The sequence below is a fragment of the Anomaloglossus baeobatrachus genome, chromosome 12 (genome assembly GCF_048569485.1).
Source record: "Anomaloglossus baeobatrachus isolate aAnoBae1 chromosome 12, aAnoBae1.hap1, whole genome shotgun sequence".
In the NCBI taxonomy this organism is placed as follows: Eukaryota; Metazoa; Chordata; class Amphibia; order Anura; family Aromobatidae; genus Anomaloglossus; species Anomaloglossus baeobatrachus.
The window spans coordinates 43,510,025-43,528,099 of record NC_134364.1 but is presented as its reverse complement, the minus strand read 5'-3'; the positions used below and the strand labels follow the sequence as shown (position 1 = coordinate 43,528,099).

Sequence of the window (18,075 nt, the reverse complement as noted above, 5' to 3'; positions counted from 1 at the left end):
GAATGGTCTAAAATTCCAGCAGAGCATTGTAAGAAACTCATTGATGGTGACCGGAAGCGGTTGTTCGCAGTTATTTTGGCTAAAAGGTTGTGCAACAAGTATTAGGCTAAGGGTGCCAATACGTTTGTCTGGCCCACTTTTGGAGCGAAATGATCAATGATTTGATTTTTGTTTCATTCTCTGTGTTTTTTCATTGCGAGCAAAATAAATGAAGATAATAATACCAAAGAATTTGTGATTGCAATCATTTTCAAGAAGAAACTGAGTATTATCTGACAGAATTGCAGGGGTGCCAATACTTTTGGACAGCACTGTATACTCGATCGCAGCAGATTGTTTTGCAGAATCATCACAGCAAAATCCCAGAGTGATAATCCCCATCCCTGATGGGATGAAAAATTCTGAGTATGAGTGTCAAATTTCCAGTGTCACTGCTGATACCTGACCTGTGACTACTGGTGACGACACCCGTTCAACCAGTGCACAATGTGTCACACCCATATGCTGCAAGTGGTTGCACTGGCCGCCATATTTGCCAACATCAGGTCACCATACTAATGCTCTGCAGGATACAGCAGCCTCCAAGACAAAGGCGGAGGCATAACATACTGATGAAACAGTCACACATCAACATTCATGGAGGACAATATCATCTATTCTTGTACAGGGTGCCAGGGGGTGTACTTAGTGCTAGGCATGACCAATAGGCAGGAAGGTGGCCAATGCGCACTACAGGCATTAGGCGTAGGTTAATTGCAGTACCCTGCGGACCTCCTGCTGCCGGCGTCTGTGGCTCTTCTTTTCATTAGTGGGCCTGATTTGATGTCACGACGCAAAGATGATGTTACACAAAAGAAGAGTCGCGTCTCGTGTGGAAAAAAAACTCCAAAAGGTGCACATTTTTATGACTTTTCAAAGCAATCAATGCCAGAATTCTGGAGTAATCATTGTGAAGAATCGGGGCCTTTGTGCTCACAGGTCTCCTATATGAAGAATCGGGGCCTTTGTGCTCGCAGGTCTCCTATATGAAGAATCGGGGCCTTTGTGCTCGCAGGTCTCCTATATGAAGAATCGGTGCCTTTGTGCACGCAGGTCTCCTATATGAAGAATCGGTGCCTTTGTGCATGCAGGTCTCCTATATGAAGAGTCGGGGCCTTTGTGCTCGCAGGTCTCCTATATGAAGAATCTGTGCCTTTGTGCTCGCAGATCTCCTATATGAAGAATCTGTGCCTTTGTGCTCGCAGATCTCCTATATGAAGAATCGGTGCCTTTGTGCTCGCAGGTCTCCTATATGAAGAGTCGGGGCCTTTGTGCTCGCAGGTCTCCTATATGAAGAATCGGTGCCTTTGTGCACACAGGTCTCCTATATGAAGAATCGGGGCCTTTGTGCACGCAGGTCTCCTATATGAAGAATCGGGGCCTTTGTGCTCGCAGGTCTCCTATATGAAGAATCGGTGCCTTTGTGCACACAGGTCTCCTATATGAAGAATCGGGGCCTTTGTGCACGCAGGTCTCCTATATGAAGAATCGGTGCCTTTGTGCACACAGGTCTCCTATATGAAGAATCGGGGCCTTTGTGCTCGCAGGTCTCTTATATGAAGAATCGGTGCCTTTTGTGCACGCAGGTCTCCTATATGAAGAATCGGGGCCTTTGTGCTCGCAGGTCTCCTATATGAAGAATCGGGGCCTTTGTGCACGCAGGTCTCCTATATGAAGAATCGGGGCCTTTGTGCTCGCAGGTCTCCTATATGAAAAATCGGTGCCTTTGTGCTCGCAGGTCTCCTATATGAAGAATCGGGGCCTTTGTGCTCGCAGGTCTCCTATATGAAGAGTCGGGGCCTTTGTGCTCGCAGGTCTTCTATATGAAGAATCGGGGCCTTTGTGCTCGCAGGTCTCCTATATGAAGAATCGGGGCCTTTGTGCTCGCAGGTCTCCTATATGAAGAATCGGGGCCTTTGTGCACGCAGGTCTCCTATATGAAGAATCGGTGCCTTTGTGCACGCAGGTCTCCTATATGAAGAATCGGTGCCTTTGTGCATGCAGGTCTCCTATATGAAGAGTCGGGGCCTTTGTGCTCGCAGGTCTCCTATATGAAGAATCGGGGCCTTTGTGCTCGCAGGTCTCCTATATGAAGAGTCGGGGCCTTTGTGCACGCAGGTCTCCTATATGAAGAGTCGGGGCCTTTGTGCTCGCAGGTCTCCTATATGAAGAATCGGGGCCTTTGTGCTCGCAGGTCTCCTATATGAAGAATCGGGGCCTTTGTGCTCGCAGGTCTCCTATATGAAGAGTCGGGGCCTTTGTGCTCGCAGTTCTCCTATATGAAGAATCGGGGCCTTTGTGCTCGCAGGTCTCCTATATGAAGAATCGGAGCCTTTGTGCTCGCAGGTCTCCTATATGAAGAGTCGGGGCCTTTGTGCTCGCAGTTCTCCTATATGAAGAATCGGGGCCTTTGTGCTCGCAGATCTCCTATATGAAGAATCGGGGCCTTTGTGCTCGCAGGTCTCCTATATGAAGAGTCGGGGCCTTTGTGCTCGCAGTTCTCCTATATGAAGAGTCGGGGCCTTTGTGCTCGCAGATCTCCTATATGAAGAGTCGGGGCCTTTGTGCTCGCAGTTCTCCTATATGAAGAGTCGGGGCCTTTGTGCTCGCAGGTCTCCTATATGAAGAGTCGGGGCCTTTGTGCTCGCAGGTCTCCTATATGAAGAATCGGGGCCTTTGTGCTCGCAGATCTCCTATATGAAGAGTCGGGGCCTTTGTGCTCGCAGGTCTCCTATATGAAGAATCGGGGCCTTTGTGCACGCAGGTCTCCTATATGAAGAATCGGGGCCTTTGTGCTCGCAGGTCTCCTATATGAAGAGTCGGGGCCTTTGTGCTCGCAGGTCTCCTATATGAAGAATCGGTGCCTTTGTGCTCGCAGGTCTCCTATATGAAGAATCGGGGCCTTTGTGCTCGCAGATCTCCTATATGAAGAGTCGGGGCCTTTGTGCTCGCAGATCTCCTATATGAAGAATCGGGGCCTTTGTGCACGCAGGTCTCCTATATGAAGAATCGGGGCCTTTGTGCTCGCAGGTCTCCTATATGAAGAGTCGGGGCCTTTGTGCTCGCAGGTCTCCTATATGAAGAATCGGTGCCTTTGTGCTCGCAGGTCTCCTATATGATTATCTGCTTAGTATAAGGGTGCATTCTGGTTTTTGTTTTTTCGCCCATCTAACAGCAAATAGTAATGAGTAGAGAGTATTATAGTACTTACCAGTCGCTGTCTGTTTCTCAATGTAAGTTTATGAGACTCAGAGGTTAGTCTCAGAGTTCCATGGATAAAATATAAAAAGTGACCTCCACTTTACACAGAAGACCCTTCAATTCCGCAAGTGACAAATGCAGTCACGTGATGCTGGAAGCGGCTGAAGACAGTGACCGGTGGGTAGTGCAATGCTAAGCAGTAGTCCTGTTCTTGCTATTCTCGGTTTGCTTGTCAGCCATTACAAGATGTAATGTAAGACATATAATCTGGTTGTTGCTGCACTACCTAAGCTTTAAGAAGTAAACGTATTTATTATCTCGGTGGGTGAATGATGCGCTTTGTTGGAGCGGGAGTAGAACTGCAGCTCCTGTACCGGTGAAGCTGGGTGACGCATGAATAAGGCCTTATTCACACATTCTGTACCGGGGTGAGCGGTGCATGAATTGATAAAAACTACAATGGACATTTTTGGACCCACTCCTGGTTTTAGTTATAAAGGGGTTCTCTGGCCTTAGCCTACAAGTCTGCAGTCACTACCTAGCTTGCACTGGAAGGATTTTCCAGCACCGGGTGCGGGCAGTCATGTGACAAGTATGCAACTTTCATACTTCTGGCCACATTTTAACTAGACTGTATCCGGCCTCACTCATTGCACTTGTATTGAGCGAGGCTGCGGCCATCTAGTTAGCACGCCACAACATGTATGCAGATTACAGACTTGCAGTCGCGCACCTGGCACTGGAGAATCATCATAGCGTGCAGCGTGCGCAATGTGAGGATCTACAAGTCTGCAGTCACAGACCTTGACTGTATCTGAAGGCCAAGTAACCCCTTTAAGGGCACTTATACTCTGTGCATATATTATGTGGGAAACTCCCATAGCAGCAGATAAGTTAAGAGATTTTAAAAAAGTTTCATGTACACATTGTGGACTTTACCTTTGCAATTCAATAAGTGGAATTCTCAACAAAGATTCTCTAATATGTCTGGATTTTGATGCAGAAAATCCTTATCAAATTCACGTATGCATGTAGCTTTATACAGTAGCAAGATACTCAGGTGTGAATAAAGCCTAAGGCCCAGATTCATCAAAGCACTTTCACCAGATTTCTGACAAATTGTTTTGAAAAGTTGCAACTTTTGGTGTTTACGCCAATTTCTTCCAGCTATGCCAGAGCAGGTGGTGCATGCCCCAACTCAGAGTTCATGGCTTTCCTTATGACAAAGATTTTTACTCTAGTCCATCACTGGAGTAACATTTCAGATGTGGTGCACAGAGGCGCACACCCCTGCTCAGACGCTCCTGATTCATTTAAGAGGCATGTGTCTTTAAATGAATCAGGCGCCTCTGACTCCAACACAGTGTAACATTTGTAGCAGGAGTGCTGTGACTTTCCTACATGAGGTGAGACATTAAATTAACACCCAATGTGTGTCAACAAGAGCGATATTAGGAACTTATATCCAGTAGTGATAATGCACCACCCATATCTCACAATTATACAGTGTGTCCACCCATATCCTGTCCACCGCCATTAACTTGAGAACGGCGGCAGCTATAGGCATTGGTGTCTAGGTATAGTAAAGTAGCCATGTGCTATGCAATGAAACCACCTATAGCGCCACCTGGTGGAAAACAACGGAGTTAGAATTTTTATCTCGAAAACGGAACGAGATAGAGAAAAAAAAGTGAATTAAAAAATTGTAGGGCATCATCAATTCAATACGAATCGACACCTTGCATACAGAAATGCTATGATATGAAACCCATGACCCCCCAAAACATTGAATGCTGGTCACGCATATGGCGCTCATTTAACTTTGATGCTCAAAGTGGCCCCCGTCAGCTGCAATGCACGTCTGGACTCTGCACAGCATACTGCATCTTGCTGCACGCTGTGCAATATGGTAGGTGACACGTTTGCACAAGCATCTGTGATACGTCGTCGTAGGACCTGCAATGTTGGTGGAGGGGGTCGCATACACCTGCTGTTTGATGTGACCTCACAGAAAGAAGTCCAATGGGGTCAGGTCAGGTGAGCGTGGAGGCCACTCCCACAGCCACCATACCCAATGACTTGTAGGAAGGTCTCCATGAGGTATCACTTCACGTCCACAGCCTTATGAGTTTTACAGGTTCTAATCATAGCATTTCTGTATGCAAGGTGTCGATTCGTATTGAATTGATGATGCCCTACAGCTTTGGCATTCACTTTTTTTTCTCTCTCGTTCCGTTTGAGATAAAAATGCTAACTCCATTGATTTCCACCAGGTGGTTTCATTTGCGTAGCGCATGGCTACTTTACTATACCTAGACACCACTTCTATTCCTATAGCTGCTGCCGTTCTCAAGCTAATGGCAGTGGACAGAATATGGGTGGACACACTGTATAAATGAAAGAATGGCTATTAAATATCAATAACAAGCCCTATCAAGAGAATAACCGATACCAAAGAATAAAATCCAAAATGTATTAGTATATAGAATTAAAAAGGCAAGATAAACGGTAATGAAAGTGCGTTTTGCACGAAAATGACAGAAAAAGGAGCAGCAAAGAAGGTCTCTATACCTTGGTTGCTGCTCCTTTTTGTGCTGTCGTTTTTGTAGTGCAAAATGCACTTTCACTACTCTTTATCTTGCCTTTTTAATTCTATATACTAATAAATTTTGGCTTTTATTCTTTGGTACCGGCTCTTCTCTTGCTAGGGCTCGTTATGGGGTGCGATATGTGGAGTTGCTGGGGCTTGTGAGCACAGGTCAGTTTACATAACATTTTCTCCACACTGCTGGGACTGTAATACTTGGTGGGGGGTGTTTCGGTTCCTCACAGTCGCCAGTTAGATACTTGCTGGTATTTTCTAATCTTCCTTTGCACTGTTGTCTGGATGTTTTTGTTACGCCGTCAGGTGGAGGGATTATATGTATCCGCTGTATCTGTATCAGTCTGCGCAAGTTACAGGCAGCTGAAATTCGCATGCAGGATCTCGGCGGTGGCCAAGTGAAACACAGGTGAAGCCGTATAACCACAGGAGTATTAACACATCATAACCCCAATTCCTGTTTGGGATGCCCCTTTCCAAGCATGGTGGCATCAGCACAGTATTAAACCATCCGAGGTGTTTTACTGGTGGTCCTGTGTTTTCTTTTTCCTCCCAGTCTCCTGCCAGAATTGCATCTGTTTTCGGTTTCTTGGTGCTACCCCAGAAAGAATCGCACACATTGTAGGTCTGTTTGTCGTATGAAGCAATGGTAATGACTCCCCCCAGCTCTGCCGCGCCAACGTGTTACCAATCACAGCAGAACCAGTAGCCTAATGGGCTTTTAATCAGTTGTATGTATGGGATGCTTCCCCAGAAGCTGATTGTGATGTAAACCTGAACCATATTTCTGTACGGCCACAGTAGGGGCGGCCTGTGAATCACCTCCATATGGACGGCGCTGGGAACCGGAATTAGCATTTCATTCATATATTTACCAGCTAAAACAATGTTCTCCTTTGTTCTAGGTATCTAAACCATGTACGGGCTGCCTCCCCACAGGATCTGGCCGGGGGCTATACTTCCTCCCTCGCCTGCCACCGGGCCCTGCAGGACGCCTTCAGTGGGCTGTTCTGGATGCCACGTTAGCGTCCACTGGCCCTGGACCAGCCTCTCACACAAGCCAATCTGGTGAAATGATGGCCATCTGCACCGTCCCTCGGCCGCGGGCACTTTAATAAAGACAGCTGTGTTTCGGGGGAATGTTTTTGTTTTGGAGGTTTTTTTTTTCTTGCTCTTATGGCACAGCTGAGCGCAACTGAAACAACAAGTCCTCGTCTGATGGAAGCCATGAATAATTCCATTTATATCAGGGATTTCTCTTAAGAAGTTGTAAATTTTCTGTTTATCTTTAAATAAAGCCAAGTTTTATTAGTTTTGTGGTTTTCCGTTTTCTACGAGGATTTTTCCTTTAAATAAATATTGCTGTGGAATAATTCAGAGTGTAGCTGTGTGTAAACACGGAGGGGCACATGTATGAAAAGGGGGCTTCAGCGGTCAATGTGCAGCGCAGGTTTCCGGCTGTGTCCCTCATCCGAGTGCAGCGGTTTCTAACCTGTGGTTTTCCAGATGATGCTAAACTACAGCGCTCAATGCGGCACGCTGAGACGCCGAGCGCTGCAACAGCTAATGAACCGCAGGGTAAAACCACCGCATTATAGCCAACATGTAATATTTCTCTCTAGACTACTGTGCATGTGAGAATCCATTCTATATGCTATAGCTGCTAAGACACGAGGAACCAGTCATGTGTAAGAATGCTATTAACCTGCAGATATGGGCTAATCTGCAGGTTAATAGCGTTTGAAGCCTGTACAGGGCCAGTTATAGCCGCCGCTGTCCATTCATTGAACCTTGCTGCCAGGAGGGAAAGAACTTTAATCCTCCAGTCAGCGTCCCAGTTTCAGTCATGGGGCCAGTGCCAGTTCTATGTGCAGGCAACGGGCAGATTTCAAACGCTATTAACCTGCAGATTAACACCATACGATCACGTTAATAGCGTTTTAAGACATGACCAGTTCCCATTAAGATTGGAGATGGTGCAAATCAATTAGGCAGGGTACACATATCCAGCTTTTCGCCGGTTTGACTAATACGGGGCACGCCAGTAGTGTGTATACAGGACACTGGCAGCGCAGGTCACATGCTGTCATGTGACCCGGAAGTTGCGACGCTGCCACTGTACTGTATCATACTGTACAGACGTGCGCCACATCCGTCAAACCGGCGAAAAGCCGGATAAGTAGAGTCGGCAGAGTGGCCATGTCAGTAATGTGTAGTTGCAGGTTGGGAGCCCAGAGAGGTGGTCCTCAGGGCTTTTACCAGGGCCAGATATTACTGGTATGGCCTCTGTACAGGGTCATACAAATAAATTCACACCCCCCCCTCTATAATACTACTCTTCTGACTGCAATAACTTATGCCAGGTTTTTGCTATGTAATCTGAGAGCAACATGATGTAGGGTTAAGACCCTGATTCCAGTGATGTCACTTACTAGGCTTCTGTGTGCAGTTGTGATAGAATCACTATTTTCTCTCCTCTAAATATAGCAGTGCTTGATATATTGAGCTGTGTATAGCAACACCCACTCCACTGATTAGCAGCTGAAGCCATCAATCAGGGGTCGGGTTACACAGATTAGGTGGCATGTATATGAGACCTAGGCTGGGGTCACACATAGCAACGCACCAGCGATCCGACCTGGCAGAGATCGTTGGTGCGTCGCTACATGGTCGCTGGTGAGCTATCAATCAGGCAGATCACACCACCGACCAGCCACCAGCAACTCCTGTAACGATGCTGCGCTTGGTAACCAGGGTAAATATCGGGTAACCAAGTAAAGCGCTTTGCTTGGTTACCCGATATTTACCCTGGTTACCAGCATACACCGCTTACAGGCTGCCAGCGCTGGCCCCCTGTATACGTAGCTAGGGTACACATCGGGTTACTAAGCAAAGCACTTTGCTTACTTACCCGATATTTACCCTGGCTACATGTGCAGGGAGCCAGCAATGGCAACCTGTAAGCGGTGTTGCTGGTAACCAAGCAAAGCACTTTGCTTAGTTACCTGATATATACCCTGGCTACGTGTGCAGGGAGCCAGCGCTGGTAACCAGGGTAAATATTGGGTAACCAAGCAAAGCACTTTGCTTAGTTACTCGATAATTTACCCTGGTTACCAGCGTACGCTGCTTACACACAGTCGGTGCTCGTTGTTCTCCCGCCGTCAAACATGCCGATGTGTGCTGCGCAGCGGAAGACCAACGAGCAAAAATTGAACCAGAGCAGTGTGTAACGATCAGTGATTTCACAGCAGGGGCCAGGCCGCTGCTTAGTGTCATACACAGAGAGATCGCTGATGAGGTCACTGGTACGTCACAAAACCTGTGACTGAGCAGCGATCTCGCTATGTGAGAAGTACCCCCTAGTCCTGTAATGACAAAACACAGATTATATGGAAACTATCACACAGCCTAATAAGTAACATCCCTTGAATCAGGGTCTCTGTCTCTACATTACAATGCTCACAGATTTCATAGCAAACAACTGGTGACTGCTTCACTAAACAATGGCCAAACTGGAGGATGATGAGACTAAAATGAACAAGCAAAGGTGTGTAGCAATATTTGTAACTCACATTGAAATGAATGAATGAAGAGAGCCACGCACATGTGGTGGAGCGTGACTAGACTGTTGGTCGCTAGGTGCAAGGAGCACATCTATCAGACATTTACGGCACACGATAGGAATAAAAGGTCCAGTGAACTAAATGGTATTTGGTTATTCATTATTTTATTAAAAGGTACCATGAGCCCCTGGGCTTTTACTTATCTGGTAGGAAAAGAAAAAATAAAACTAAAAACCTTCGAGTTAAGAATCTATACTTCAGCCCCATTGTCCACACTGCTGTCTTCCTCTGTCCGGGGGCGTTTTGGGACCGGTTCTCCTGGAAACAAAACAAAACAAGATTATGTTGGATTAAATACAAGGAAGGACGACCCCGAGATGAGCTCAGATACCGAGACTGGAGTCAGCGTATAAGGCCGGCGTCACACTTGTGACTAACTCGCACGACGAGTGCAATGCGGTAAAATCTCACTGCACTCAAACCAATGTAAATCAATGAGGCAGCTCCGATATGCTTTTTTTTTTCTCTCTCAGTCCAAATCGGACTGAGAAAAAAGAAAAAAAAAAAAATCGCAGCATGCTACGAGTTCTAGAGTTTATCGTGCGAGTCTCTCCAATGCAAGTCTATGGGTGCGAGAAAAAAAACGGATGTCACACGGACGGGCACACAGACCATACTAGTGACATCCGATCTTCTAAATACAATTCTATCATGTAGCAGAGAACACTGGAAATGCTCCTGCACATGACCCGTAATGACTGCGAAAAAAACGGATCACATACGGGATTGATGGTGGATTGCTCACAGACTACTATCATGAGAAAGATCATAGACACTCCTTGCAATTGCATTCCACACGGATCAACACTCGGACAGATCTCATCCTACTCTCAGGCATGAGAATCGGACCAATTTTGCAATTGCAAGTGTGAGGCCGACCTAATACTAAGAAAGGGTAAAGGCCTGTGCACTGTAGTCCAGTGTGCCCCAACGTCACTCCCCAAGAGCCGTAAGCTTCCATAGACTGGATACGAGGCAGCTTTTATTTCAAGATGGTAATCAGCAGCTTATTACAGTAACAGCATTGTGAGACGCTCAACAAAATCTAAGATGTGGATCGTAAATCTGCAACGCAGATTCTTACAACGTCACGTCCACGCTGCTGCTGCTGCAGTACAACGCTTGTCATCTGCTGCAAAACCCTGAACGTTTTCTGCCACTGTGGAGAACTCCTGCGGGAACATACCCACAATAGTGGAGTAGTTAAAGCGTATGTGCACATTAAAGGGAACCTGTCAGGTGCAATATGTTCCGAGGACCACGAGCAGTTCCGGGTGCATATTGCTAAGGCCCGTTTCACACATCCGGCATTTCACCGGATGCCAGATCCGGCACGCACACAGTACAGTAGATTCATTTACAGTGGAAGCGCGACACCATGTGGACAAATGCGGTTGTGCGTGATGCATACAACCGCATGGCGTCGCGCTTCCACTGAAATTGAATGTAACTGTACCGCATGCGTGCCGGATCCGGCGATATGCCGGATGTGTGAAACGGGCCTAATCCCTGCCTAACTGTCCCTGTAGCTAGTAGCATAGATAAAAGGGATCTTTAGAAAAAGTATTTTCAAAAATCCTTTGATATGCTAATGAGGCCAGGGACTAGTCACAAGGGTGTTATTTCATGCGCTCATTCAATCCTCTTAGCATGGTAGTGTGCTAACATACTATTCAATGCCCATTGCCATCGGTGGTGACACGTGTACATGTGTCCATTGTCACCACCTCAGACGCCAGGTTTAGTGTCAGTGTGTATGATCAGAAGTCCCAGCAATTCCAGTTATACGCACTAAACCTCTCTGAAGCTGGGACGCGTACACCCGGCTTCATAGTGCGCATGACCCTAAATCTAGTGTTCTGAAATGGTGACAACCGACACAGGTAGACACATCACCACCGATGACACTGGGCATTGAATAGCATGTTAGTACACCCCTGTGGGCGTGCTAACAGAGCGGAATGAGCATAGAAACACCCTGGGACTAGTCCCTGGCCTCATTAGCATATCACAGAGGATCTTTAGAAATACTTTTTCTATAGATCTCTTTATCTATGCTAGTGTATACAGGGATTAGCAATATACACCCAGAACTGCTCATCATACTGGGTGCATATTGGACCTATCAGGTTCACTTTAAGAATTTGCTGCAAACATTTCTATTGTCAAAAGGTGAAAATGTATACATATAGAAGTACATAAGGTATATCAAACAAAAATCTCCTAAAACTTAGAATTTACTAGTAAGGTTAAAAGGAGGGGAAACCCCACATCCAATACATTAAATAAGAAAACAACACACAAAGGGGCTGACCCTAATGAGCCCTATGACTGCCCGTACCTTGCGTCTGCGGTCGGCGCCCTATTACCTGCACAATTGGCGCCCCCACTCACCGTCTACTTTTACCTAATGACCCTATTAGTCCCTATTGGGAGATAAAGTGATAAACAATCTAGGATCAAAAACACCAAATTATCTAGTCGGAAATGACAAAAGATGATTAAATGTGTGATACTCCAACACAAATATTCAAATAAGTATCTGTCCAATACAATTACATCAGAGGGACACAACAGCCAATCGTCCTATATTTTTATAACTTATTCCTACCAAAAATTTTAGAAAACCACCCAACGCGTTTCCCCTTATCTGTCTAGGGTTCTGCAGGAGTGGATAGACAAAATTAATCACTATACATTACACACAGTCATTCAATATATCGGATGTTAAAGACAAATATATACTCTGTCAGGGCTCAAGAACAAAAATAATTGTCCCGCTGTATGATTGCAGGTAGGCATCAATAGAGCAACAGTGTTCCCATGAACAATGCATGTAGTGCATACAATCCTTAGCCAGGACAAAAATCCAACAGATATGTATTAATTTTTATGTCCCAGCTAAAGTTCACAAGGGAACTCCCAGCTCCTATTTCATATAGCTGTATTATACTCTAAAAGATTAAACTAATCACTTATCTTTTCATTATGTTGGTCCCACAGACACAGACAATTAGGGTAAGGCAGATAAGCAACATCGCTAGCAACATCACTGCTAAACAACTTTTGTGACGTAGCAGCGATGTTGCTAGCGATGTTGCTGTGTGTGACATCCAGCAACAACCTGGCCCCTGCTGTGAGGTCGTTGGTTGTTGCTGAATGTCCTGGGCCATTTTTTAGTTGTTGCTGTCCCGCTGTGAAGCACAGATCGCTGTGTGTGACAGCGACAGAGCAACAACTGAATGTGCAGGCAGCAGGAGCCGGCTTCTGCGGCCGCTGGTAACCACAGTAAACATCGGGTAACCAAGAAGCCCTTTCCTTGGTTACCCGATATTTACCTTCGTTACCAGCGTCCGCCGCTCTCAGCTGTCAGTGCCGGCTCCCTGCCCTCTGCACACGTAGCTGCAGTACACATCGGGTAATTAACCCCATGTGTACTGTAGCTAGGGAGTGCAGGGAACAGGGAGCCGACACTGGCAGCTGAGAGCGGCGGACGCTGGTAACGAAGGTAAATATCGGGTAACCAAGGTAAGGGCTTCTTGGTTACCCGATGTTTACTGTGGTTACCAGCGGCCGCAGAAGCCGGCTCCTGCTGCCTGCACACGTAGCAGAGTACACATCGGGTGATTAACCCGATGTGTACTGTGGCTAGGTGTGCAGGGAGCCAGCGCTAAGCGGTGTGCACTGGTAACCAAAGGTAAATATTGGGTTGGTTACCCGATATTTACCTTAGTTACCAAGCGCAGCATCGCTTCCACGCGGCGCTGGGGGCTGGTCACTGGTTGCTGGTGATATCTGCCTGTGTGACCGCTCACCAGCAACCCGTGTAGCGACGCTCCAGCGATCCCTGCCAGGTCAGGTTGCTGGTGGGATCGCTGGAGCATCGCTTAGTGTGACATCTCACCAGCGACCTCCTAGCAACTTACCAGCGATCCCTATCAGGTTGTATCATTGAAGGGATCGCTGGTAAGTTGTTTAGTGTGACTGGGCCTATATTAGATTTTGTACAGAGCCAGGATAGCCTGTGTGCTCGAAGCCGAAAACCAGTTTGCACTTTTACAGTATCATCATGAGAATGAGTGCAGAGCCCGGCTACACACCGACTGTGACTACAACTCACCTTCATTCATTTGTCTTCCATAAAGAACCTCCGCAGGTAACTGAAAGCTGATGCACATCATCTCCTTGTTGGGGGCAACCTTTCTTACGAGATGAATGGAGCAGCTCTCCAGTGTGGCTCCTAACATCTCCTCCGCTCGGGCTTTTACTTCTTTCTCTGGGTCATCGTCTTTGGAGAAGCCATAGCAGTGCACAGTCGGCAGAGGGATCTCGCTGTGCGGCTGCTCGGGAAGGAGGTGTCTGAAGGCATCGAGAAATTCTAGAGCCAATGCCGGCAAGTTCATCACGATGTGAAGCCTCTTTTTCCCATCCATTGAGGCCTTGCTGTACTTTGAAAGTTCCTCCTTGACCACAGTCCTGATAAACTCCCGCCCGTCGATGTTAAAGGCCTGCACCTTTCTGTCCACTTTATTGAGTTTGCAGTTATGTACGAGCCATCTGTACGACTCTGGGTTTAAATCATTGGCGTAAACTATACAACTTTTCTTAGCGGCAGGAATAGCGAACGGCCCCACTCCAGCAAAGACATCAAACACCAGATCCCCGCTCTTCAGGAAGCCGGTGATCCGGTTGTGTTCTGTAGAGAGTCGGGAGTTCCAGTAGACTTTGGAGAAGTCAAATTCATAAGTGAAGCCGTTCTCTTTCGTCTGGAATGATGAAATGGTATAAAGCTAAAACAACTGGATACAAGACTGTAACAAAATGTACATAATAGTGGGCACTACCCTATACCCCCTGTACAATGTAGGAAGCCATTAGCTGGATACCGTCCACAGTGCATGGTGAACCTACTGCCTGTCCTGGGTGATCCGCACCTGAGCCTTTATTCAGATCCACTTTCTATTGGACTCGGTATAAATAAAAAAGAAATGCTTGAAACCCTAATGTGAGGACGTTCATGTCTGAATCCATTGCATCTGGGAGATGATGTACAGTTTGGGAAGAGGTAACTTGTGGCACATTACATCAATTTTGTAAAATAATGAGGCCATTGTTATCCTACACCCAGTAAAGCTAAATCCGGACACTCAGACGTAACTCACCGATGTGTGAATCCGACCTATGTACGCACCGATGAGCGGACCGGCTGCGGGTCTCCTGCCCCAAATGTGACAGTATCGTATATGCCCAATAGGCTGCTGCATTCACACCGGGCTCAGGGACCTGCAGCTGCTCTGTCCATCACATACGGCAACATAGTGGGTGATTAAAGCCGGATTCATGTCAGGGTTACCCCCCCCTCCCCGCATGCAGAAAAAATAAATATAAAAAGTGATTTTCATCAATGGCCTCGATCTGCTTTTGGTCTGGGTGTCCGTTTTTATTGTCTGCATGTCATCTGTTTTTCAACCAATGTATGTAAAGTGCTGTGGAATAAACAGCGCTATATAAATGAATAAATATTATTATTATATTATTCTTTTATTAGAAAATATAAACTGTTGGAGGTTTCCCAAACTTCAAGTAACAACTAAAAAAGGTAACCAGTCAGGTCCTCCAACACCGCAGCATTGATCCTTATGTGCCCAAATTCCCTCCCCAACCAGCCCTGTATAACACTATTCACCAATATGAATGTTTAATAAAAGTAGAAATCTCGCTGTCCCTATACTAAGTAGGGCCTGGAATAGTAGCAGCGGCGTTAGTTCCACAGACTAGTCAGCCCTCTTTCCATGTTATCCATGCCCCTATGGGCATAACGTGATTTTAGTAAATAACATTATACAGGGCAGGAGATTTTGGCATACAGATGTATATGCTGCTGGGTTGGAGGGCAGAGGGGGCCTGATAGGTTACATTTAAAGGGAATCTGTCACCAGGTTTTTGCTTTCCATCTGAGAGCAAGATCATGTAGAGACAGAGACCCTGATTCCAGCAATGTGTCACTTACTGAGCTGTTTGCTGTCATTTTGATAACATCACTGTTTTCTCTGCTGCAGATCTAGCAGTTATACAGAGCTTATGAATATGCTGGACTACCTGCAGCACTCCAAGTAGTCCTGTAATGATAATCTCCTGCTGATTAAACAGTGATTTTATCAAAACTATACTAAGCAACTCAGTAAGTGACACATTGCTGGATTTCTGCCTCTACATTACGCTGCTCTCAGATTAGGAGGCAAAAAACCTGGTGACAGATTCCCTTTAATGAAAAAGGAGCAGCACATGGATGCAACAAAATTGCTATCAATGTGCTTTTTTAGGGGGAATGGGAGAGTTTGATCTGTAAATTGGATCAAAATTGGCCATGTCTATAATTTTGTTTTTGTAAACCAGGTGAAAAAGCCTATAGACTAATGGATCCTTGACAGAAAAAAATCTCACATGTGAATGGGGATGGAGGAAGCTGTAAAAATAAATACTGAATATTATAAAACGTAGAAAAAACCGGAGAAAGAAGAACAAAACCAAAATATATGATAGTGAAAATATAAATATTTTTATTTTTAAGTGAAAAAAAAAGGAGAGTACATGGACCAGTAGGTCAAAGACAAACATTAATGGGATGTCAAAAAAGTCATCAACTGCACAATTTATACAATGGCAATAAAAGGACCCCTCTCCTGCGCGAAGCGACCCAAGGTGGTAGGGAAAAAGGGTGGGGACAAATCTAGTGAAGGGGAGTAGAATGTGCGGGGGGAAAGCACGTTCAAAATCTGATAGCGACTGCAGTAATAGAGCACATGGATCGACTAAAAATAGCTGTAGAAAATTTGGATAGATGTTTCTCCATGTAAAGGCTGAAGGATCGGTCCATGTGCTAAGGTAACCGATGGGGTGTTCCCATTGTACAGAACTCTGTCAGTGCAGAAACAATAGACTATTGTATTCAGGAACAAACACCCCAGGGGTTATCTTATCTAAAATGTGCAGAAAAAAATGCACATCCTAAGTCTGGAGGCGGCTACAATACCGAGGCACATGGACTGGTGTTTATATAAACAGCCACAGTAAGATAAGTATTTCACCATGTGAAGGCTGGATAGTCAGTCCATGTGTCAGGGTAGTCGGTGTGTGTTAGAATGGGGCTGTGTAAGCCGTACATCCAGATAGGATGTACTCACCGCATTATTTACAGCGCTATAAAGCAGAGTGGTAAATTAGTAAAGAGGAGGTATGAAACCTCAATGATTACCTGTTGGAAGGTGAAGGGTCGCCAGGGGCAGGAGAGGGGACCTCCCCAACGATCGTTTCGCTATGGGAGCGCTTTTTCCAGGGGAACTGCCCCTGGAAAAAGCGCTCCCATAGCGAAACGATCGTTGGGGAGGTCCCCTCTCCTGCCCCTGGCGACCCTTCACCTTCCAACAGGTAATCATTGAGGTTTCATACCTCCTCTTTACTAATTTACCACTCTGCTTTATAGCGCTGTAAATAATGCGGTGAGTACATCCTATCTGGATGTACGGCTTACACAGCCCCATTCTAACACACACCGACTACCCTGACACATGGACTGACTATCCAGCCTTCACATGGTGAAATACTTATCTTACTGTGGCTGTTTATATAAACACCAGTCCATGTGCCTCGGTATTGTAGCCGCCTCCAGACTTAGGATGTGCATTTTTTTCTGCACATTTTAGATAAGATAACCCCTGGGGTGTTTGTTCCTGAATACAATAGTCTATTGTTTCTGCACTGACAGAGTTCTGTACAATGGGAACACCCCATCGGTTACCTTAGCACATGGACCGATCCTTCAGCCTTTACATGGAGAAACATCTATCCAAATTTTCTACAGCTATTTTTAGTCGATCCATGTGCTCTATTACTGCAGTCGCTATCAGATTTTGAACGTGCTTTCCCCCCGCACATTCTACTCCCCTTCACTAGATTTGTCCCCACCCTTTTTCCCTACCACCTTGGGTCGCTTCGCGCAGGAGAGGGGTCCTTTTATTGCCATTGTATAAATTGTGCAGTTGATGACTTTTTTGACATCCCATTAATGTTTGTCTTTGACCTACTGGTCCATGTACTCTCCTTTTTTTTTCACTTAAAAATAAAAATATTTATATTTTCACTATCATATATTTTGGTTTTGTTCTTCTTTCTCCGGTTTTTTCTATGCTCTTTTAAGAATATACCCACCGAGGGCTTGCTACCCGCAACCCCTCGGCGTCTTCTTTACTTTGATGGCCATTATCTTCCAGTGTTTAATATTATAAAACGTGTAGCATTCACTTTCCCAAACCCTTTGATTCCATGTGCCGCTAACAGCAGCAGAGGGACCTATGCAGAGCACATTTGATTCCGTAGTGTCACAGTAGCAGAGGGAGCTATGCAGAGCACATTTGATTCCGTAGTGTCACAGTAGCAGAGGGAGCTATGCAGAGCACATTTGATTCCGTAGTGTCACAGTAGCAGAGGGACCTATGCAGAGCACATTTGATTCCGTAGTGTCACAGTAGCAGAGGGACCTATGCAGAGCACATTTGATTCCGTAGTGTCACAGTAGCAGAGGGACCTATGCAGAGCACATTTGATTCC

General features: G+C 45.9%; 2 protein-coding genes across 3 annotated transcripts in view; one reads left to right on the top strand and one right to left on the bottom strand.

Moving 5' to 3' along the window:
- Nucleotides 1-7,153, top strand: part of MNAT1 (MNAT1 component of CDK activating kinase) — a 191,496-nt gene extending 184,343 nt beyond the window's left edge. The window contains exon 8 of the mRNA XM_075331260.1: nucleotides 6,748-7,153. Coding sequence (XP_075187375.1) covers nucleotides 6,748-6,868 — 121 coding nt within the window. The 3' untranslated portion in view covers nucleotides 6,869-7,153. The remainder of the gene's footprint in view (nucleotides 1-6,747) is intronic.
- A 2,400-nt stretch (nucleotides 7,154-9,553) lies between these two features.
- The window catches only part of TRMT5 (tRNA methyltransferase 5), a 68,996-nt gene continuing 60,474 nt past the window's right edge, over nucleotides 9,554-18,075 (bottom strand). For both annotated transcript variants that reach the window (XM_075330505.1, XM_075330504.1), the window contains 2 exons: nucleotides 13,589-14,234; nucleotides 9,554-9,726 (listed from right to left, as the gene is read on the bottom strand). In XM_075330505.1, the coding sequence (XP_075186620.1) occupies nucleotides 9,659-9,726; nucleotides 13,589-14,234 (714 nt within the window). In that variant the 3' untranslated portion in view covers nucleotides 9,554-9,658. The remainder of the gene's footprint in view (nucleotides 9,727-13,588; nucleotides 14,235-18,075) is intronic.